General features: G+C 41.3%; 1 protein-coding gene across 8 annotated transcripts in view; it reads left to right on the top strand.

Annotated features, from left to right (window-relative positions):
• The window catches only part of THSD4 (thrombospondin type 1 domain containing 4), a 606,703-nt gene that overhangs the window by 560,043 nt on the left and 21,951 nt on the right, over positions 1-24,709 (top strand). For 7 of the 8 annotated variants that reach the window (XM_039492160.1, XM_039492156.1, XM_039492157.1 and 4 more), the window contains one exon: positions 16,641-16,814. In XM_039492160.1, the coding sequence (XP_039348094.1) occupies positions 16,641-16,814 (174 nt within the window). Of the gene's footprint in view, positions 1-16,640; positions 16,815-19,836; positions 20,000-24,709 lie in introns of those variants that run through there. The other variant, XM_039492161.1, reaches the window with a different exon arrangement.

Genomic DNA, 24,709 nt, shown 5'->3' with positions numbered 1-24,709 from the left:
ATAAAAGGGACCCAATGCAATTAACTTTTGAGGCATATTTTTTGGGGGAGCATGTCTCATTGAATCTTAGAACATTTAAACTTTTAGAGGAAGTTGCTAGTCACTCAGGATAATGTTAATGTACAGTCTTATGTGGACTAACCCAGAAGTTAATAGCTAAAGTTTCCTATTGCTGTAGTGTAAACCACAAAGTGCCTTTCTGTGTTTGTTTTTCTAGCGTGTAGAGCTGGATTCCTTGTAAAATGTTATTCAAGTGATATTTTATGTGTGGGAAAGAAAAAAAGCATTTTATCCTCAAAGACAGAAAAGCTTAACTAGCCCTTTGAGAACATGCTGGGCCAGATCCTCATCTGGTTTAATTTGCTATAGCTGCATTGACTTCAGTGAAGCGCATCTTTACAAGTTGGATCTATCTCTCTATTTTTTCTTCTCAAGCCTGACACTTTCATTTTTGCAGGATTAAATATGTGACTTTTTTTAATAGCTGAAAATGTTTATTTTAAAAAGTTAAAATAAATAAAAACATGCTGGGAGGAAGCTTTTGAATCTAGAATTGTGTTTTTAAATGTTACTGTTTTTATTAATAATTAATGTTAAGTGAGAGCCTAGAGATGAAATATCGTATGTTGAAAACTTTATTTTTTTTCTCCTGTGACTGTTTTAAAGCTGGATAATAAATAATGGGCTTGTTATCTTTTCTGTGTATGGAAGTAAGTGAACTAATTAATGATTTCCAAATGTTTGCTACTGTGTCTGGCATAATTTAGCAGCAGCTCTGCCAGCAGTGCATTTAGTTAGATTTGTGAAAAGAATAAAAGGAACGGGATTCTTCTCTACATGAATCAGAAAAATATACAGGCCAAATTTTTCAAATTGGATCCTTGTGTTAGACACCTGCATAAGATATTCAGAGGTGCTGAACAGTAGCAATTCCTGTTGAAATCAGTGGGAGCTCTGGGTGCTCTGCAAATCTGTCCCTTTGGCCAAAAATTTTATTTTTGCATGTCAAATACTACTTTAGTGATTCAGCAACCTCTCTCCCTTTTGATTGGGCGTGTTTCTGTTTAAGGGCATTTAGATGGACAGTTTTAAATGATATGGAAATGAGCACTCCCAGATTTGCAGGCTTTGTATCTTTCACTCGAATTTCCTAAAGCAACTCTTAAAAACAATATTTTAAGCCAAGCCACAATTCAGCAATAAGTGTAGATCAGTGATGGGTGACCCACAAATAGTTCAGATAAGCAGCCAAAAGTTCAAATGCTAAAATAAAGCTTATTCAAACCTCCCGAGTCTGCAAAAGTGTGGTAGAAATCTCACAAGAACAGACCTTCTTTATGAGATTTATTACATGTCTACTTCCACTCCCAGCTGGAAATACCACAGAACAGTCTTTCTCATTGTACTGTGGCACTTGTGGCTGGAAACCGTAAGTGAAAGAACTTATAAGCTTTCACAACTTTGGAACCTTAAAATGGTTCAGTTCAAATGTGTTTACAGCAGTAGGTGAAGATTTGGTCCATATTTTTACTTAGTGTATATGGATGTAGATTCACTATATGAATAGATAAGGTGGCAAAGGTAATCTTTTATTGGAGCAACTTCTGATCACCTGCCTCTCTGCTGGGCATTGACATCTCTGCATTCAATTCCTGTATGCATTGGTGCTCAATACAGCTCAGTCATTATTGTCTGCTACAGTGGGAGCGGTCCAATACCTAAGCAGAAATTACATTTACAAGGAGCTAGAGGCCTGGGAGAGAGAGAAACCAAAGTCTTTGGGGACAGGGGCTTGACTGTCCAGCCAGGGCTGGAGCAGGAGGCAGATTGCAAAGAGGGAAGGAGCCTGGATAGCTAAGGAAATATAGCCTAGACAAACCTACTATAATGCAGCTGCATAACTGGTTGGAAAACCGTACTTGGAGAATTGTTATCAATGGTTCACAATCAAGCTGGAAGGGCATATCGAGTGGGGATCTGTCATGGGGTCCAGTTCTGTTCGATAGCTTCATAAATGATTTGGACAATGGCATAGAGAGTAGATTTATAAATTTTGTGATTTATATCAAGCTGGGAGGAGTTGCAAGCTCTTTGGAGGACAGGGTTAGAATTCAAAATGATTTGACAAGCTGTAGAAATGGTCTGAAGTAAATAGGATGGAATTCAATAAGGACAAATTCAAAGTACTACACTTAGGAAGGAATAAATCAACTGCACAAAAACAAAATGGGAAATGACTGCCTAGGAAGGAGAACTGCAAAAAAAGATCTGGGGATTATAGTGGTTCACAAACTAAATAGGAGTCAACAATGTAACACTGTTGCAAAAAAAGCAACCATCATTCTGGATGGATTAGCAGGAGTGTTGTAAGCAAGTTGTAAGAAGTGACTCTACTCAGCACTGATAAGGCCTTAAATGGAGTATTGTGTCCAGTTCTGGGTACCGTATCTGGAGAAAGATGTGGACAAATTGGAGAAAGTCCAGAGGAGAGCACAAAAATGATTAAAGGTCTAGAAAACATGGCCTATGAGGAAAGCTGGGGGAAAAATGGAGAGTCTGAAGAAGAGAAGACTGTGAGAGAACATGAGTCTTCAAGTATGTAAAAGGTTGTTATAAAGAGGAGAATGATACATTTTTCTCAGTAACCACTAAGGACAGGATAAGATATAATGGGCTTAAATTGCAGCAAGGGAGATTTATGTTAGGAAAAACTTCCTCAATGTAAGGGTAGTTTAGCACTGGATTGAGGAATCTCTGTCATTCAAGATTTTTAGGAATCAGTGAGACAAACACTGTCATGGATGGTCCAGATAACACTTTGTCCTGCTTAAGTGCAGGGGACTGAACTAAATGACCTATTGAGGTCCCTTCCAGTCCGACATTTCTATGTTTCTATGATTTGTTGAAGTAACAGGAAATGTTGGGGGTAGGGAAATTTTTATATAACTTATCCTTAAGCTTTTTTAAAAAATGTTGTGTTTGTAATAATTTTTATAATTTGAGTCTCTCTGAGCAGAAGTTGCTGTAGATAGTGTAGATTTCTTATGGTGGGCTTAACACACTCAAGAAGAACCATCATGAACAGTTTGCTTGGAATGGAAGGCAAAGTGATGCTGTGGTGATTAGAGCACACCAGAGCATTACCTTTTCCTTTCCAAAATGGGGGAATAATCCCATGGCACCAGTCGTCAGGTAGTTTCTCATGAATCCATTCTTAGTTGATAATATGGGTCAACCCTCCCAAAATGGAATCCCCACCGTGCTCAATTAGCTCTGCAGCTATACCACAAATACAGGCAGCATGGCCATTCTTGAGTTTACAGGCTGTGCTTCAAACCTCCTTGATCATATCAGCCCTCCAGCTGCATACATTTGATCCAACAATAGCTGGATGGAGAAGTCCTCCTGAACAACCTCACATATGCTGAAAGAATGTCATTGCTTCCACCCTCGCCCACCTCAGCCATAGTATAGAGCAGGCCACATCATTGGCAGAGAACCGGGCTCTCTGGAATCTGGTGATCTGAAGGATGCACTCTGTGATCCATGAGCAGGAGAATTAATGAAAAATTGTATTAAATTATATACTTAATTGAGATACTGGGAGCAGTAATGGTCACAGCCCTAATGACATGCTGTAATGTATATTTGTAAAAATTTACTTGTCGTCTATAGTATGAACTATTCAAGAACACGCTAATAGAAATCAATTACCATTAGAAATTCTGTCTTAATAATAGAATTATACAACAGACCATAAAATGAGCTACCCAGCTAAGAGTGTTAGCTATTATAGTATTGAGTATATTGGCAGCTGCTGTTACCTTCAGTCACTGCACTAATACTGAGTCATTGCTTGGTAAAATGCTTTTGTATACCCAGGGTCTGAAAGGCGCTATATAAAACCGAGTTCTGATTCCTTCCTCGAACAAGCCATCTTGCTCTAAGTGATCTCCTTGAAGCAAATCTTTGAAGAGTAAAGCAAGGCATGTCTCTCTATACTGCTGCTTCTGTCATAACCTTACACTATATGTAAACTAAGCTTGAATTGATGTAGTGACATGCTGTCTAATAACCACCATTAAGCAACCTCTGTTAAACAAAGAAACTAGAGAGAGGCTGCATGTCAGATCAAGGAGACTCATAACAGACAATTTCCAAACCACAAAAAAATCATAGCATTACTTTAATAGTTATTTCAGGGAACATTGACAGAATCCCTGTGTATGCACTTATGTAGAGTCTTATGGACTTTGGGGCTTATATATGTTTCATGTGCAAAGCTTATGGTTTGCATGACCACAGTGTGGATCACGTGGTGTAGCTTCTTCTGTATATGGTAGCCAGACCTTCCACGCTCCTCCTCTCAAAAAATAAACCAATCAACCACAAGTTTAGAGAGTGACATGGTCCAGTAAATACTTAAAGAATTTAAAGTTAGGTGTCAAATACCTGACTCTGATATCCACTAAGCTCCAACTGAAACACACTGAGAGAAATTTCCATTTATTTCAGTATGAAAAAGGGAGAGCAGTAGTATTGTTCCCATTGAAGTCAACAGGAGCAGGGTCGGGCCCAAAACATTTAACAAGAACTCCAGTCTATTTCTATTTGTCATACTACATTCATTGTTTCTTTTTCTATGAAAAAAAATTTGACTGGCTAATTAACTTTCCAAATTCCAAATCCTGCCTTTACATTATCTGTGATTTTTTTCACTTACAGAAAAGCTCAGTAAAATTTACTATCATGAGTTTGCACAAACAAATTTGCATAGGTCTTCCCAAGTCTCTCTTGCAATGAACCTGACAGCTCAAAATCAGGGGCACCATTTCAGATTTTGGTAGGGGGGGCAACTTTAACCATGATTTGTGGGACTCCTTAGGCTCTAGTTTTTTGGCAGATAACTTAGCAATTAGCTGACAGGAGCCCACTCAGCTCTAATAACATGTTTTGACATCTTGTGGCAAGTTGCTTAAGGCAGTGGTTCTCAAACTAGGGCCATCGCTTGTTCAGGGAAAGCCCCTGGTGGGCCAGGCCGGTTTGTTTACCTGCCGTGTCCGCAGGTTCGGCTGATCGCGGCTCCCACTGGCCGCAGTTCGCCTCTCCAGGCCAATGGGGGCCGCAGGAAGCGGCCCTAGTTTGAGAACCACTGGCTTAAGGGACCCTTGTTAGGTTTTAAATTTTAATGTATATTCTTACTTTACTACTAACTCTGTGGAGAGAGAGACCCCATCAGGACTCCTGGGTTCTATCCCAGTTCTGGGAGGAGAGTGGGATCTAGTGGGTTACAGCGAGGAGCAGATGCATCTGCATTCTATATAAGAACATCAGAATGGCCATACTGGGTAAGACCAATGGTCCATCTAGCCCAGTATCCTATCTTCCAAGAGTGGCCAATGTCAGGTGCCCCAGGGGGAATGAACAGAACAGGTAATCATCAAGTTTCCCTGTTGCCCACTCCCAACTTCTGGCAAACAGAGGTGAGGGACATGCAGAACAGGGTGTTGGATCCCTGCCCACCCTGGCTAATAATCATTACTGGACCTATCCTCCATGAACTTATCTAGTTCGGATTGGAACCCTCTCATAGTTTGGGCCTTCACAACATCCCCTGGCAAAGAGTTCCACATGTTGACTGTGAAGAAATACTTTTGTTTGTTTGTTTTAAATCTGGTGCCGATTAATTTCATTTGGTGACCCCTAGTTCTTGTGTTACGTGAAGGAGTAAATAACACTTCCTTATTCAATTTTTACACACCATTCATGATTTTATAGACCTCCATCATATCCCCCCTTATTCATCTCTTTGCCAAGCTGAAAAGTCCCAGTCTTTTTAATCTCTCTTCGTACAGAAACTGTTCTAAACCCCTAATCATTTCTGTTGCCCTTCTCTGTACTTTTTCCAAATCCAATATATCTTTTTGAGATGGAGTGACCAAATCTGCACTCACTATTCAATATGTTGGTGTACCGTGGATTTACATAGAAGCAATAAGATATTTTTCTCTTATTATCTATCCCTTTCCATAATGATTTCCAATATTCTGTTTGTTAGCTTTTTTAAATTGCCACTGCACATTGAGCAGATGTTTTCAGAGATCTATCCACAATGACTCCAAAATCTCTTTATGGACGGGTTCAGCTAATTTAGCACATCAAAATACATAATAAATAGCACATTTTATCTCTGAAGCAGACGACTTCTCAAAAATTGTAGACCAGTGTAATTAAGAGCTCCTTCTGGGGCTAGGGTGAGTAGACCTCCCCTATGAAACTTGGGGTGGGGGGCGCTAGAGCCCTCCCCTGCCCCCCACCTCAAAATAATACTGTGTTAAAATGGCAAAGTTTCACCATATTTGGAGTCAAATTCATAAATCAATCCAGGCCAGGGTGTAAGGTTGGTGACCGTTACCAAACATATCAACAAAACTAGGTTAACAGAAATTAGATGAGATCCATGTGGCCTGGAAATGTTGTTGCTAATGGTCCATATGGCTCTGATCTATAGTTCAGTTTACTGGAGAGTGAGAAGCAGGGAACACACACTCTCCTATTTTACTACAGTCGGAAAATCACACATGTTCTCTTTCAACTGACTGGAGTGCTCAGTTGTTGTTCTGTATTACCATATTTTTGTTTGTTCATTTGTTTCTCATTTTATATTTAGTACATATTTACAAGAGAGAGATTTTAAAATGTTAATGATATTTGGAAGCCAAAATAAAAGCTGTGAAGAAAACAGCATTGTGCATTAGGGAACAGCAAAGCAAGACTAGCTTTGAATCTCAGCTATGCTACAATAAAATGAAATAATAATACTTACCTTATATCTCCCATTGGAGAGATTATAGGGTTCTTCACATACACTAATAATGTAATCCCCATTTAACAGATGAGGAAATGGAGGCACATAAGAACAGGCATACTGGTTCAGATCAGCGGTCCATCTAGCCATGCTGTCTCTGACAAGTGCCAATACCAGATGCTTCAGAGGGAATTAACAGAACAGGACAGTTATTGAGTGATTCATCCCCTATTGTCTAGTTCCAGCTTCTGGCAGTCAGAGGTTTAGGGACACCTGGAGCATGGGTTGCATCCCTGACCATCTTGGCTAATAGCAATTGATGGACCTATCTTCCATGAATTTATCTAATCTTTTAAAACCCAGTTATACTTTTGGCCTTCACAACATCCTCTGGCAATGGGCTCCACAGGTTAACTGTGCATTTTGTGTGGGGAAGTACTTCCATAGACATCCTTAAGGTTTCAGAAGTGCTGAGCATCTGACTTCCATGGGTTGGCAGGTGCTCAGAACAATTGAAGTTCAGGAGATAAGTTTTACGCACAGGGTCACAAAGTGAGTCTATAGCAAACCTGGAAAAAGAACTCAGGGCACTTGAGTCCCAGTCCTGTGCCTCATAATCAAAAGACCATACTTTCAGTTATGAAAGTTAAATGCCATAAATAAACAGTATGTCACAACAAGTGAAAAATTAGGTTTAGAAAGTGCAATGACATATCCTCAAGCCTGAGTGGCAGAACACTACGGGTTTAAGTCGACCTAAGTTACACATCTCCAGCTACATGAATAATATAGCTGGAGTCGACGTAGCTCAGGTCAACTCATTGTGGTGTCTATACCACACTGGGTCAACGGGAGACACTCTCCCGTTGACTTACCTTATGCTTCTCATTCCAGTGGAGTACCAGAGTCAACGGGAGAGCGATCTGTGGTCGATTTAGTGGGTCTTCACTAGACCCTCTAAATTAACCCCCGGTGGATCGATTGCCGCAGCGATCCAAGGTAAGTGTAGACATGCCCGGAGATAAGGAGAAGATGTAAGAAGTGTTGTTGTAGCTATGTTGGTCCCAGGATATTACAGAGAGAAGGAGAGTGAGGTAATATCTTTTATTGGACCAATCTCTGTCAGTGAGAGAGATAATCTTTCAAGCTTGCACGGAGCTCTTCTTTACCTTTGGGAAATGTATTCAGAGTGTCACTGATAAATACAAGATGAAACAGATTGTTTAGCATAACTAGTTAACATGTATTTCAAGGACTTCTCAAGGTGAAGTGTTCAGTTAGCACCTTTCCAGTCATGGGGTGGGAAAGGAAAAAAAATCCCTCCCAATGACACAATCGCTGCCTGCCTCAAATATCTACAAGACAATGGACAACACTCAGATATCCACATGACCCCAAATACATTGCCAAACTCATCCATTTCATCCTCATCCATAACAATTTTACATTCAACAACAAGCACTTTTTCTAAACCCTGGGAAAAGCTATGGGTACTAGGATTGTTCCCCAATATGTCAACTTCTTCATAGGCCACCTTTAGGAAGAATTTCTGGATAAATGCACCAAGAAACAAAGTATATACCTGAGCTACATTAACGATATTTTATCCTCTGGACAGGTAACCAAAACTCCAACATAGATTTCCACCACCCATCAATTAAACTCTCTCTAGAATGCTCCCACACTAGCATCATCTTCCTTGACACCACGTTCGTCTTCAACAGTGAAACCCGACAGACAACTATATACAAGAAACCCACAGATTGCCACACCTACCTTCACAGATCCAGTAACCACTCCAAAATACACCAAGAAATCTGTTATCTACAGCCAGGGACTCAGACACCAGAGACTATGCTCTGAGGAGAAAGTCCGGGATATACACCTTAACACACTTAAAACCACCTTCACCAAAAAAGGACGCTCCACCAGAGAATTAAATTGCATCATGAAACGGGCCACACAAAATACCCCAAGAGAATCTGCTTCAATATAGAAATAAAATCCCCTCTGACCGCGCACTCCTAGTTGTCACCTACCACCCCACACTGGAACCCCATACAGGGTATCATTAAACAATTTCAACCCGTACTCAGTGGGGACCACATCCTGAAATAAATCTTTCCTGAACCTTCTCTTTGGGCCTACAAACAACCCCCACCCTCTCCAAGCTCATCATCAGAAGCCAGCTTCCCACAGACCAGGACACACCAACTCAAAGCAGTGTCAGACACTTCCAGAAAAACAGATACAAAATCTGTAGACGTGTCTTCATTGCTACGATGATCAACACCCCTCACAACACACCTTCCAAGATCAATGGGCTCCTACAAATACATATCACAACCTCATCCAGTGCACTAATTGCCCCAATAACAACTGTGTGGGTGAAATGAAACAAGCATTATGCTGTCGAATGAACTCACACAGAAAAATGATAAAAGACAAAAACACCTTATCACTGTGGGTGAACACTTTTCACAAAGTGATCACTCTATTTCTGACCTCTCAGTCCTCATCCTCAAACCTTCAAAGATGAACTTGGGAGTTTAAATTCATTACTTTGCTAGACACTAAAAATCCTGGACTAAATAGGGACACTGGATTTATGTACACAGTGTTGTATGCAGATTTAGTGCTACCTGCTGCTTTTAAAATTCTGTGTCAATTTCAGATGATGTATACCCTTACCGGGATTATTCCTGTTAATACTGAGTTCTTACTGGTCTTGAAGATACAGCCTTGAGATGGCTGGTTGGAGTTCTACCATAAAACTAGGTCTATCCACTGCAGTTTACTGCTCTGTAACCTGGCACAAATCTCATCTTCAACAGGCTAGCTGACTTATATTTCAGTGAAAGTGTTTCCTGTTGTTTAGTGTCGTATATTTTGACAGTGCATTATCCATGACTTGAGAAATTCACCCTAGAAATTCCAGGTAGTTTTTAGAAATCAATATACAATATGACTTTCCAAATTGTTAAATTATTCTGAAATGCCTACAGTTCTGATATTGAAGGCTGCCAAATTATCCTCCCAAAGCTGACTCTACAACGGAGGTGGTTGCTTAGGGCAGCAAAATGTTCAGGGACTGTTTGTATGGGTGACTGGTTTAGTACACTAGATTAGCTAGCCTGCCACGAGCAATAGAAACCCTAGTTAATCCTGTATCAAGGAGCGGATTTACCATGAAACTAACCATGCGGTTGCTTGGGCCCGCAAAGACAGTGGGGCCCCCAAAATGCAGGACAAATATCTGACAACCTGCCCCTGAGTCCCAGCCAGCGGTGCAGCAAGGCTCAGGCAGGCAGGCTGCCTGCATACCGTGGCCGGTGGCCCCACGTTGCTCCCAAAAGCAGCCAGCTGCTGGCATGTCACCCCCTGTTGGGGGGCAGGGGAATACGGCTCCACGTGCTTCCCCCGGCCCGGGAAGCGCACAGAGACCCACTGTCCACCTCCTACCAAGGGGCGCACAGAGACATGCCAGCAGCAGGGCTAAGGTGGCTCCCTTTCCAGTCTACCTCCCTCCCTCTGCACTGCTTCATTCCCAGAAGTGTCCGGCATGTCCCTGCGGCCTCTGGGAGGGGGTGTGTCTCCGCATGCTCTCCCTGTCCTGAGCACCAACTCCGCAGCTCCCACTGGCCGGGAACTGCAGCCAATGGAAGCTGCAGGGGGCGGTGCCTGCAGGCAGCAGTGTGCGGAGACCCCCTGACCCTGTCCCCGCCCCCTCCTAGGAGCTGCACTCCGCACCCAAACTTCCTCCCAGAGCCCGTACCTCTCACCCCCTCCCACACCCCAACCCCCTGCCCAGCACAGAGCCCACACCCAGCACCCAAACTTCCTCCCAGAGTCCACCCAGCGCACTCCCTCCTGCACCCAACTCCCTGCCCCAATCAAGGTACCTCACTTTATTTTCATTTACTTCCCATTACTTATAATATAGGAGGAGGATGAAGAAAAAAAGAATGAAAAATGGAGATGAGATGAGAAAGAATGCTCTTTTCCTTGGCTGGGTCCCGAGGGGGATGCCCCAAAAATGAAGCTGTGCACAGGGCTCTGTGAAGTTCACCTGGTTTTATCTGGACCGGTGATCTGCTAGGTCACTCCAATCCTTGACTCTGGGAGCCAGCCTTACCCTGCTCTGCTGTGAGAACCCCCACTCCTGGGCTGTTCACGCACAGCCCTTGGCATGTAAGTTGCTCCTTGGATTGTGTAAGTGAATGACACTCGCCAATATCTCTGGTCCCAGACACAACCCTAGGAACCTCCCTCTTGCAGTGTCCAGTTATGCCTGTTTGATGCTGCAAACTTATATGAGTTCATCAATTTAACAAAGAAATTGATATGCACCAGGCTTGTTATCCCAAAGGGAGCTTCTGTTACACTTCAAACCAAACACACTGCTTCAGGTAGAATAAACAAACAAATTTATTAACTATAAAGATAGATTTTAAGTGATTATAAGTCAGATTTGGTCAAATGAAATAAATGCAAAACACATTCTAAGCTGATCTTAACACTTTCAGTGCCCTTAGATGTTTCTCACCACAGGCTGGCCGGTTGCCCTTCATCCAGGCTCTCCCCTTTGATCAGCGCTTCAGTCACTTGGTGGTGATGTCTGTAGATGGAGGTGGAAGAGAGAGGAAGAGCATGGCAAACATCTCTTCCTTTTATCATGTTCTTTCTTCTCTCTTGGCTTTGCCCCCTCCCTTCAGAGTCAGGTGAGCATTACCTCATCGCAGTCCCAAACTGACCAAAGGATCACTCGAAAGTCCAACAGATCCTTTGTTGCTGCCTAGGCCAATGTCCTTTGTTCCTGTGAGGATGGGCTGGGTTTGTACCATACATGCCCTGATGAGGTGTGAACTGCCCCTCTGCTCTTGAAGAGTCTTTGCCTGGGCTTGCTTTAAGCCATGAGGACACATTTTCAGCCTCATAACTATATACATGAAATTACAACCTATAACAACGATTACTATAATATTACCATAACGACAATGCTCAGTGCATCATGAGCCTTCCGAAGACACCTGACATGACAAACTTTGCATTGGATACCACACAATCATATTATAAGGATATTCCTCTGAGGTACAGAACATCACAGGCCCCACTAACTCTAAATCGACACTGCCTGTATCCCATCGTCTATTATGATTAACAATGATTGTTTCTAACAGTGCACATATAAAATAGAATTCTCCTGGTCCTGGTGAACTAAAGGGTAAGGAAGGCCTAGGGAAAGCCATGGAAAGTGCAGAGGTTCCACCTCACAGGAGATCATGCAAATGTGTTTTTTTCTTCCAAGTTTTAAGTAAAACTCAGTCAAAGTGTCAAGTTTCCCCTCATTTTGTGTGCAAACCCTATTAGAGCACCAATTTTGCATTGTTTCAGTGCAAAGCCATAACTCAGTATTTAGTTTGCAATGAAACGCAAAACCAGTCTAATTTTGAAGGACATGTTGATAGAAGTGTGGCCAATGCCTAAAGAAGCCTTTTTTCCTCCTCCAGTTTATATCCCTTTCGCATGATGCAGCTGCTTCAGATTTCCTAAAAAACATGTGACTGCCAAAAACAAATTGGTTTGTTTATAAGCAATCAGGCACTCATTGGTCAATACAGAATGCTATTATATTTTCAGACATTAATATAAAACCAGACATTTTATTACTGGAAACTATACATAGAGATTAGAATTACAATAAAACAAGCTCATATTTTATCACAGAATGCTGAAGTTAAGTACAATAGCGCACCAGATTTCACAAGCAACACTAAAAATATTTCCACCCTCAAGGATTTACATACGTCTTCAGGAGTCCAACTCTCACCAAGGTTCAGACTCTGAGGGGGGGTGTCTAATTGTCCACATCACTAACAGTGGTAGTGCAGTTCACTGTGTTGTGACTTGGGATAGTCACTGGTCACACCTAATTCCTATTGCAACCCTATTATTGCTCTTCCACCACTAGTGTATTTCTAGCCAACACCCTACTTCTAAACATCTCACACACTTTTCCCATGGTTTCAGAAACTTAATGTGTAGTAGCCCCAGCATTCCAGTACGGTAACCAGTCTGAAGGAAAATCTTCATTGGCATCTCTCCGGAGAGGTTCTGTGTCAGCTACTCCCCTTATTCTGTTGTAACAAGGCAAGAGAAAGTTTAAGCAATTACTTGACATAATAAAACTCCCTGATGTTGGGAGCAGGGGCATAGCTCTTGGATCTGAAAGATAATGAGCATATATTAGGACAATAGAGGTTAGAGCATCACTTTAAATAAAAATAAATAAACCAATCCGGTAATACAAAAATAAAGTGGGAAATAAGCTGAATTTATCAAATAGTTACGGCATTTTTACTGTTCGTCTGGGAAAGATTTGGCTGGGTCACTATTTTAATGTAAGTACCAATTAACCACTAATTCTACAAAGTTTCTAGTGTCTCTGCTGCATTAGCTCATTTAACTTCACACTGAATAATTTTCCTGTGTGTTTCGTCTGATTGGTTTAAACATGCTTAGTATCTCAGACAAATAGGAGCCAGCTTTTCTATTTGGGACACTTATGACCAGATTTTCAAAGGAGATCAGCATTGCTCCCAGTACACTGATCTCCTTTGAAAATCTGGCCTTTATTTGGCTTCCTACATGGTGATTGAGCTCTCTTGAAAATTTGGCCCTTAATGTATTGCCAGTAGATCATTGCTTGCTTCACCTTGGAGTATATTCCAAAAGCACTAGGGTCCAGTTTTCACATAGTTTAGGTGGAATGGAGGTGAATGATTTTTGTAACTTTGTTTTTTAACTTTTCATAGATTGATTTTTATTTTTATTTAGCTCCGTGGTTTGAGCATTGGCCTGCTAAACCCAGGGTTGTGAGTTCAGTCCTTGAGGGGGCCATTTAGGGAACTGGGGTCAAAATCTGTCTGGGGACTGGTCCTGCTTTGAGCAAGGGGTTGGACTAGATGATCTTCTGAGGTCCCTTCCAACCCTGATATTCTATGATATTCTATGATTGTAGTACATAAATTGGAGAGGATTTGCACAATCTTCTAAATAGTGTAGGAAATAATGTGTGGGATAGGGATGGGGTCTGGAGAAGGGATATCAGCAGAAATTGGCGAGTTTTACCAATGCTTTACTAGAAAACATGTTACTTGTTTCTTTGGGTTTTTTTTAAAGTTCAGTTAAAACTAAAAATGGTGGCCTAAAACCACATGAAATGAGTGGGGAGAGAGGGCTTGGTTTAGCTCCTCGTAGGCAAATGTCTGCACTGCTGTTCTCACTTACCTGGAAGCCACATTGACTATCTTAGTTTAGAATAAGAATTGGAGACTGAATTATCAATGTAACTCCAGGTTGGCACATCAGTGTGTGGAAGCTTGCACAATCACAGCTTACCTGTTCTACCTATCCTGTGAATAAACACAGAAATTCAGGCCTCCTGCTCCCGGAGCAAGTGGTGCCAGATCAGACCTCAGTTTTACCCAGAGGTCATTCTGACGACCTTCACAAACACTGGTTTCAATTATTTTTTTTAAGAAGGTAGGGAATAAAAGGGTCTTCAAGCTGAACTGAGGGAGGGAGTTTGGGAAGAAAAGAAACAGCGTGCCTCTGAATATCAGGGTGGGTGTCACCCAGACTTGTATTTTTGTGGGAATACAAAGCAACATAACATATGTGTGTAATCTGTAAAAACTGGAAGGGCAAGCATGGCTTTAGCCAAATACTCCCTCGCTGTACCTTTGGGTAGAGCCCTGTGCAGGACTGGTTTTTAATTCTGCTCCCATCCGCTCCTGCTATTATGGCAGCAGGTCCCGTGGAACTGTGGGATCCCAGTCCCGCTGCAGGGCACTACGCTAGTCCTGTGCTGGGCTCTACCTTTGGGCTCTTGGGAACCTGGCTTTCACATAGGAGGTTTTTACTTATGAAAAAAACAACATGGAAAACCAAATACTAAAATAAGAAACATTTGGGTTTTACGTTTGCTGCTCAGATCCTTTGTGGGTTGCTAATCTGTAGTTAAATCTCACAGCACAGAGTGGGATAGCTTGATACCTTCCCATCTGGTATTTCCTTTGTTATTTGAGACATTAGTCCAGCTCAGACATAATCATTTAAAACAGAAGACTATTGAGAATTTCTGGAAGACTTCACAGACTAAGCTTGTTCCCAATTCTGTTTTGTTTGGGAAGCAGAAAAGTAAATTAGATTGTCAAATGGAAATTACTTAGAAATGAGGAAATTGTTTGCAGGATAACCCTGCTTCTGTCCCCCTTACCCTCTGTATATTTAACAATACCTTTCTAGGGTGTAATATGCCGAGTGGATACAAGACATATTCCCACTTAGAGAGACAAGATGGATGAGATAATATCTTTTATTGGACTAACTTCGGTATGTGAGAGAGACAAACTTTTGAGCTTACACGAAGAAGCTTGTCGTTGGTCCAATAAAAGATATTACCTCACCCACCTTCTTTCGCTAATATCGCTAATATCCTGAAACATGGCTACAGCAACACTGCACATTCCTGCTTAGTTGGTTTGAAATACAGTTATTTATAGGGCTCAGTTAAACACTTACGTATTGAGAACTATGTAGGTCATAGTATTAAATAGGGGACCAGCATATATTTTAATCCTTACAGGCAAAACTTAACTTGTGCAAGAGCTGTTAATGTTAATGTATCACAGAATCAAGTTCTCTGGAAAAAATTATAATCAATAGTTTTACACTGAAATTATTTGTTTAATAATTAGTGATGAGTTAATAATGATTGAGTTAGGGTTTGCCTGACCCTTTCATGTACCTTTTTATCACGCTGTGGTGGCTCTAGCTGTTGCACGCTGCAGCATGACCAACAGACTTCAAGACATGCTCTGCAGCCCTCCTCAGGACCAGTGACAGGGGTCTAGGAAAGGCCTCCCGGCCCCCATCCTCTTTGCCAGCAGTAGGCTGTCACTATTGGTGTATAAATACCAATTGGAGCACCCAGATGTGAAACGGGGTGTCCTGCCTGAAGCACCAAAGTTTGAAAATGGAGCCATGCATGTCTCATATTCTTACTTTGAGAAGCAGTTTGTCTAATTCAGGGGTCAGCAACCTCTGGCATGTGGCTCGCCAAGGGAAGCACCCTGGCGGGCCGGGCCAATTTACCTGCCGCGTCGGCAGGTTCGGCCAATTGCGGCTCCCACTGGCCGCAGTTTGCCATCCCAGGCCAATGGGGATGGCGGGAAGCCGCGGCCAGCACATCCCTCGGCCCACACCGCTTCCCGCAGCCCCCATTGTCCTGGGACAGCAAACCACGGCCAATGGGAGCCGCGGTCAGCCGAACTGCCAACGCAGCAGGAAAACAAACTGGTCCAGCCCGCCAGGGTGCTTACCCTGGCAAGCTGCATGCCAGAGGTTGCTGACCGCTGGTCTAATTCATCCATTTCCCCCTTCCTTCTGCTCACACCCTCTCCCACTGTGTGTGTATATACAGAAACAAAACAAATCTGGGGTGGAGGAGAAGAGCTTTGAAGAGCTACCATGACTTCATCCTGCTCACTATCCTTCCCTCCCCACCTCATCCCTTTCATCTCTCTTGACCATTTAGATTGTAAGCTCTTTAAAGCAGGGACTGTGTTTTATTATGTTTGTACAGCACCTAGCATAATAGAGCCCTGACATGATATGGGGCCTTTTGGCACAACAGTAATACAAATAATAATGAGCATTGAATAGTATCATTAGTGCTTCCAGGATTGTTCTCGCTCTTCATTTCATTGTGTAACTGTGGTCCAAAGAATGGGGCTAATAAGTGTCTATTTCATCTCCCATCATACAGTGTTCTGCTGAATGTGGTGCAGGAGTCCGAACACGGTCAGTAGTTTGTATGACCAACCATGTTAGCAGCTTGCCACTGGAGGGCTGTGGGAATAACAGACCCTCTGAAACAATCCCCTGTGACAATGGACCCTGTGTGGGTAAAGTGGAGTGGTTTGCTGGAAGCTGGAGTCAGGTGAGTTTTACATTGAAATGATATATTTATATTTATATCACCAATTTTTTATCTATACAACAATTTTTTAAAGTGGGAAAGTATTTTGGTTGTGCACCTTTAGGACTAATTACAAACCGTCGGTTTATTTTTTGTTCAGTTGCTATGATATATATTTGCTGTCATTTTCTCCCCCTGTTTTTATTACTTGGGTGAAATTATTATGACACTTGGATGAAAATAAGATTTTTGTTTCTTTACTCCTCTACTACTACACTTGTATCTCTCAGCTGGAGACATAAATCCAGTTCTAGTTTCCTTTGTGTCACTGCCACAGAGCAGCTGGGGATTCCCCTGCAGAGGAATCCTCATGTGACACAAACCCAGCAACCAGCTCTTTGTAACATTTCCCTCCCCCATGGTATAAGTGATATTTCCTGGGTAGACCAGAGGCTGGAGTACACTGCTCTGGACAGCAAAGCTACCAGTAGAGGACTATTCTAGCCAGCATAATTTAGATCATCCCTTAGGCTGAGTTAAGTTACACCTGGGGTTTGTTTGGTCCCAGGATCAGAAGCATGGACAGTAAAGTTAGAGCTACCCACTACACCAAATCCAGGTACACAGTTCTCATTTGATGACACACTGTCATCAGTAACTAATACGATATTACAGATCTCTAACGGTAAGTGAATTATAAGCAACAAAAGTTAATGAAACAGATTTTTTTTCGTGAAATGTTCCTTCGTTTTAAAATAAAAAATGATAAACATAGGCTATATTCCCGCAACTTTCTCTGAATGATATGTTTTTCATAAGATATGAGGATGTCTTTAATGATAAGTTTTTCACCAAATAGCAAAAAATGCTGCCATTACACTTGAGATTTGAAAGTTTAATGACTGGTTTCAGTGACCAGTGGAAAGAATTTGTTTAATTTAAAAAAAAAAAGGAGCGGATAAGTTTTTGTACTTCTTTGCCACAGTTAAACATGTTCAGTGATATTCCATTAGACAGATATAATAATAACCCAACCTTTACTGTAGAACTAGTTGATGATGCTCAACAAGATTAATTATTGAAAGAATTACAAAGGACTCTTCTCTACTGCCAGCCCCAGTTCAAGAGAGAATCTCCCTGTTTAGGTCCAGTCAACACTTTAATAAACGTTTTCCTGGCATAACTATGTTAGTTAGGTGTCATTTTTGCCACCTCATTATTCTGGTAAAACCCCAGTGTAGGTGCAGTTACACTGGTAGAAGGTACTACTGGTATAACTATAGCTACACTAGTGGGATTTTGCTGCTCTAACTGTGCTGTCATAGCTAAAATGGCAAAACTTCTAAGTGTAGTCAAAACCTTAGTCTCCTTTTTGGAAATTGAATTAATTTGATTTAATCCCATTAGAGTACTATACTTTCTGACCCAGCTTCCTCAGAGAATGAGAATGTCAGAAATCTGTGGACATTGCTTCTGGCATTTAAGGCAGCTCAAAAACTCAAAACCAGCATTCTTCTCTTTGGACCCTTCATCGCAGAGCCATTGCAAACCCTGAACACCAGCAGGGAGGCATGTAGGCCACAGCCAAAGCACTAAACATGAATAAACAAAAGCAAGTGCTAAAAACAAAAGTTATTTTTGGTTTGGCTCCCCTGAGTTCTGAAGTGGCAGGTGAAGAGAACAAAATTTGGCCAGTGGCCAGCTCCCTGGTGCTCTTGTACTAAGATAAATTCTTCCCTTGTCCCACATCTCAATGTTTCTTTTCATTCGAATGGAAAAATATTGCTCTCGGTGGTAGAGGAATTTCAGAAGCTGTCAACTGGAGCCCAAAGAGTTACATCCCCTTTGTGTGGACTTTTATATAACCTCTAGAGGTTTTCAGACTGCTGGTACCTACATTCCATCAGATTATTAGGGAAGTGCCTCTTGGCTGGACCTGTAGTTTCAATGTATCAGAGATTTCAAGATCCCCTGGGATGATAAAGGATGCTTAAATGGAGATTTAAGGGCTCCTATTCTGAAAATGCTTTGAAGTCGTGAAACACAATATAAGTGCTAATCGTTGGTATTTTTAAATAGTCACAATAGACTTAGTTTTAAAAGATGTTTAAATGTAATTGTAACCATATTTGAAATCTGTGTTGTATTACACAGAGTACTCCATACACACGAATAGGAGCTCTGCATCTGCTTCTGTCCCCATAGAAGAGAAGGGAGCTGATGTTGCATACAAGCCTTACATGGCAGTTTTCTTGCACATCAGGCTGCATAGAAATACCAGCATCCTCCCATTGTAACTCTCAGGAGCTTTTGAAGTCAAGTGACGTTACCTGAGGGGTTCAAAATCTACCCAGCATAGTAAATCTAATCATTCTGGGTCCTGCACATTGTTCCAGCAAGAGGAATTTGGCTGTCAGCAATCAGATAACAAATCACAAGCCCTTTCAACATAAAATGCCATTTTTACCACATATAGGGCTTTCTGTAGAAAAAGTGTGGTCAAAAACAATACTCAGATTGTTAATGTCCAAGCAAGTGCCAACAAACACGGGGGCCATGAAGAAATGACCTGTACAGGCGTTGAAAAGAAAGCAACTCCAAGATAGCCCAGCTGTCAGTATTGTCCGTACATTCCTTCAGAGCAAAGACTGAACTCAGAGGGTCAATGGGGCAAGAAATAGTTGTAAGTCATAAGAATGCTTCTGGTGCACCATCCCATGTTCAGATATGATTCTGCCCAGAGGCCTTTTCTAGACATTGAGCCACAATGGAGATAAACTAGAAGTTGAACACTGCACACATGAAATATATTATTTGTATTTTTAATCTGTGCTTTACAGCATAGGAATTTCTGCACATTTGAACATCAATACAATAAATAACATATTTAAGAACCTAAAAAGGGAAGGTGTAGAGTAAGGAGAGACCTGCATTGATTTAAGGGATCGGAAGTATCTGTGTTCCAAAGAACAGAACATCTCCGAGGATAACCAGAACACCGCCTTTAAGAACAATGTGCCTGTTTTGTTGCTGTCCCATTTAGGTTACATATAGCACAGAAGACGGAAGACACTCTTTCCAGCAGCTTCTAGTGAACCCTTACTGAGGAAGGAGAAATCCCCTCTATCTGAAAACATTACTGCACCTGTAACAGCACCTGCAGCTCCTTTTCTGATGGGTGATGGCTGTTTCCTGTAGCAAAGTCTCTCAGGCATTAACAGCATTTGAGGATATTGTCTGTTGTGCCTCAGCTTTTCCTCTGAATTCCAAATGCTACACGATTTTTCCAAATCTCCCTGCTCTTCGATCATAGTCAGCCTTCCCTTTTAAATGTACTCAGGCAACTGAAGGGTACCTCAGTGAATTACTGTCAACCTAAAGACATCAAAAAAATTGAACTCTGGACATCAGCAGTTGTACAGAAAGTACACGGACCTTTTACATCTTTCCCTAGGCCTGTTCAGTCCATTTGTGAGAGTTTGGTTACACACAGTGCTGCAGTTGGGAGCTAGATCCTAGTAAGAGGATACATGCTGCTTTACAAAGCTAATTGCAACCAAATTGTCAGTGAGAAATCCTGTAAATAGTGGGTATTTTGTGGCTGGGAATGGAACTTGATGAGGGGATTAACATCTGCATATATCATAGTTACAGTTAAATAGTCTTTAGATCTCCCCAAGGTTGTATGTGCAAGTGATTTTCTTGCAGAAGTGGCTAGAATACATTCTCTACAAAGAGAAATCTTCTTATTGCAATTGAAAATATATTCAGAATCACATATATTGCTGTGCACACAGTTTAATTACTAGTTAATGATCAATCCTTTTACATTGATTGACAGCTGTTGCTCAAGTCCTGAATGTTCAGACCTGTTGTGAAGAACAGAAGTTATTATGAAATAAAATTATACTTTTAGCTTTCACAGCCATTCTCAAGAAAATCAGTAATAAAATACTATTGGGACTCCAAGTGATTTGCAGCAGATTTGTCCTTTATTCAACAGATTGTCAGAAACCACCTCTAAATTACATTATCTACATTATACCAACAACAATGTTTTAAAAAATGAGTCGGTAAAGAATTTCACTGATATCGAGACAATGCAGTGGTTATTGCCTCCAGACCTAAAGCTGGGAAGCAGTATTCCAAAGTTTTAAATCATAAAAGCTTTGTTTTCCATTGAACACACATATTGTGCAGTGTATAAGTTGAGGCAATGCTCAAGTATGTGTATTGAAATGGAAAAAAGAGGCATTTTAAGTTTTAAAACCAGCTATTGAGTCTAACATGGGTGCCATTTTGGATTCATTTCTAAGAAAATTTCTACCTATGCCCATTTTAAAATGCTTAGACAGTCCCTTTTCTAGGACTTGGCTACTGCATTCAATATTAAACAGTTAAATCATCTAAATTAATCTCTTGCAAAAATCAAGAATGTCATTCATTTGTTCAATTTTTTCCTGATTCCAATCTCATTTACTGTGTGGTAACTCATCAAAGTTCTTAGCAAATGTAATTTATTATTTTGTACTTATACTGAGTCCTGTGGTAAACCTTATTCATAATCTGTGCATGTGTTTCCTTTGTAACTATTCAGGAACAGAAGAAAATCTCTCTCATATTTCACCCAGCACACATGTCAAAAATCTATTAGTGCTATGTATCCTTGCAGTTACAATAAAATACACAAAACAAGGATCATTTTACATAGTCTGTGCAAATAGACAAATGTTGATGATTGTGATTATTGATTACAGATTGGTAACAGAGATGACCTGTTTCATAGCTTTAACTACACAGCTGGTCTATCTAGAACTAAGCCAGAGTTTTAGTCTCTCTGAAACATGAGACCCCAAATTTCACTTCAATTTGTGTCACCCCTGAAGGTTCAAACTGCACCCAAAACTAAAAATCTCTTCACTCTTATCACACAAAGTCTCCACCCTAACAATGACTAGTTTGAAAAGACGATACTGTGGGGAATTTGTATGAATTAGTGGGCGTGGAATGGAGTGGCTGGACAAGTGGAGGTACCATACCGCTGAGATACTAAAAATGCAGAAGATACTGTGCAGTGCTTGTCCATTAATATAGTGTGTGTTTTTATTTGCCATTTCCACGTGTTTTTCTCATTTCACTGACCTATCACAACTTGGTGCCTGTTGTCCTTGACAGACTCACCACTCTGACTTCTCCATTGAGTTAAACAAGTTTAAAACAGAGAAAATGAATCAGAGCTATTGAACATTGGATCACATTCTACTTGTATAAGCATACTGACCCCGCTGAAGTTAATGGCAAAACTCCTATTGACTTCAACAGAACCAGGAATACAGCCAGAAATTCCACATATAACTGCATCTCTCTGAAATAGAAATAGTATTATCCTAAGAGGGTATTAGCTCTATTCCATCCAGTAAAAGGAGCATGGTCAGGGCAGCTTCTGGAGTTTTGGCTGACTATTAAAGCTTTCTGGGTAGAATCGCTGAAGCAGGGGAGTGGCAGGGATGTTTTATGTAGCAGTTAAAGAAAAGGCAGCTACATTGTTTCTCCTGTTGTTTATTCTGTTCAGTAGCTGATTTGCTCATGTTCTTCCTGATAAGAGTTTGACACAGTACCCGTCAGTGTGCTGTTAAGGAATTATATGATTGAGCTTTTGCTATATGTGCATGTTAGCCTAGGTAAACTGTATGCTGATTTTCTCAACACGCCCTGTACTTTTTCACTGGTGCCAAGGTTTTTGTGGTTATCTGGTCAAGGGATCACAAATTCCACCCAAAACATAAACAGAATCCCCATTATTAATAACACTCAATCGTTTTAGGCCAGAATAAGCCTTTGAAAATCATACCCCTTTATGCAACACAGAAACCAATATGCTGCTGGAATAATCTTCTAAAGGCCTTTCAAACAATGCCAGGAACCGTATCGTGTGTATTTAACCTTTAAACAAGCAATAAGAGCCCATGTGAGCCAAATTTCCATTTCAGACTGGAACCAACACCACCTCACATAGATATGTGCAAACACTGAAGGAAAACCCTGGCAGATTCAGGCATTTTCTAAAAACCGCGCACACTATGAGAATTTGTAATGCTGCAGAAATGAACTCTAACCTTCAAAGGATTAGTGATTATAATCCTGCTTGAATCCGGAGCAGTATCAGTGAACACGTCCCTCCTTTTAAAAACAACAAACAAACAAACAAAGAAGTGTGCTGGTAGCAACACAGTATTGGATTTCTCTAGGAGTACTGATTGTAACCATACCAAATAGGGTATTGCCTGACTGGATCAGATCCAAGGTGCATGCCCTGTACCCTGCCAGTAGTCAACACCAGATGCTTCAGAGGAAAGTGACTCCCCTCCCCCCGAAAGCAGATGTGGGGCCCTTCCAGCTAACTGGGGGAGTATTTCTATCCCGTGCAGTCCCCGGCTCCCGGGAATGTGAGCCACCGCCCCTCCTGCAGCAGGCTCAGGGCCCGGGCCCCGGCAGCTCACACTCCCAGGAGCCGCAGAACCCGAGTGTGGTGAGGGGAGAGCTGGGGGGCGCGCCTGCCGCCGGTCTGGGGTCCCAGCCGCTGGCACCGCTCAGCCTCCTGCCGGCCTGGGTTCCGTTCACTCAGCCGGCAGTGGGCTGAGCAGGGCCAGCGGCCAGGACCCCAGCTGGCAGCCGCGTGCTAGGCAAAATCGGCACGTGTGCCGTAAGTTGCCGATCTCTGATGTACAAGATTGTCATTAACATCCCTTAGTATTCTTAGGATATATTCTAACAAATAAACTTCCTGATTTGTGCCTTGTTCAGACTGCGCCTGTGATTCTTATTTTCAGATGGCTGCCGTAAGCTAAACTGGCTCCTAAAACCTAATGAATAAATATAGGGTTCTCAACGTTCATCCTCAATGTTCCTTTTCACAGAGCCTCACAGAAATTTGTATCCCATACTGGCCTAGTTCAAGTTATACGTTATCACATTACGAACTTTAATAACAGTCATGCTCAAACATAACAAAATGTTTCTTTAGAGTGGAAAGCCTCCAACTTATTTCAGTTTAATATTATGGACTGATATTTTAGTTTAGTTAAAGTGTATTGTCTCAGCGTTTAACCTAAGTTTCCTATAAAGTTTACTTTATGAGCAAAATCAATCCTTGTGATAAAAAGTGTGCAATAGTTCTCAAGACAGCGATGGATCTTCCTCTTCCTATAAGTAAGAAAAAGAAACTGCCATATAAATATACTATTCTGAGACCAAGTACTGAAATCAAACAGCTGTGAAATGTAAAGATAAAGAATCCTGTGTTTACACCTTTTGCTTCTTTGCTTTTAACATAGCTTGGGAAACTAAGCTAATGGTGTTGTCATGGCTTTAGTCAGAGTATCCTTTTTGATTTGGTTTTGGTAATGTTCACATTTGTTGGAATTTCATGCTCTGAATTCAAATCAACAGTTACAGCTGTCATATCCTCTACAGGAAACACAAGTTTCCTGATATAATCCATTCAGAACGTGATTTTTTTTTTAGAAGTTTATTGGGGAAAAAATGTTTTGTTGGCTTTCACTAAATCCTCCAACTGTATTTTTGATAACCCTTCTTCATCACCTGCTGACTAAATGCTGTGCATCTTCCATTGCTTCCAAGTGATCTACAGCGTAGGTACTGCAGTTTAGGGAGCAAACTTTTCAAAACTAAGTGACAGGATTCTAAGTCTCATTTTCAAAGTGATGTAGGCATTCAGGAGCTTAAGGGGTTTTCTACGCAGTTTTTATATTGCTTTATCTATGCCAGTTTAGAAACTGATACAATTAAGGTGGTACAACTACCTAATGTGGATGCAGTTATACTAGTATAAAACTTCTAAACTGACATAATTAAAGCATTGTAAAAACTGTGTAGACCAGCCCTAATTCTCATTT

The sequence above is a fragment of the Mauremys reevesii genome, linkage group 10, assembly GCF_016161935.1.
Source record: "Mauremys reevesii isolate NIE-2019 linkage group 10, ASM1616193v1, whole genome shotgun sequence".
NCBI lineage: Eukaryota > Metazoa > Chordata > Testudines > Geoemydidae > Mauremys > Mauremys reevesii.
This window is presented reverse-complemented; position numbering and strand designations above follow the sequence as displayed.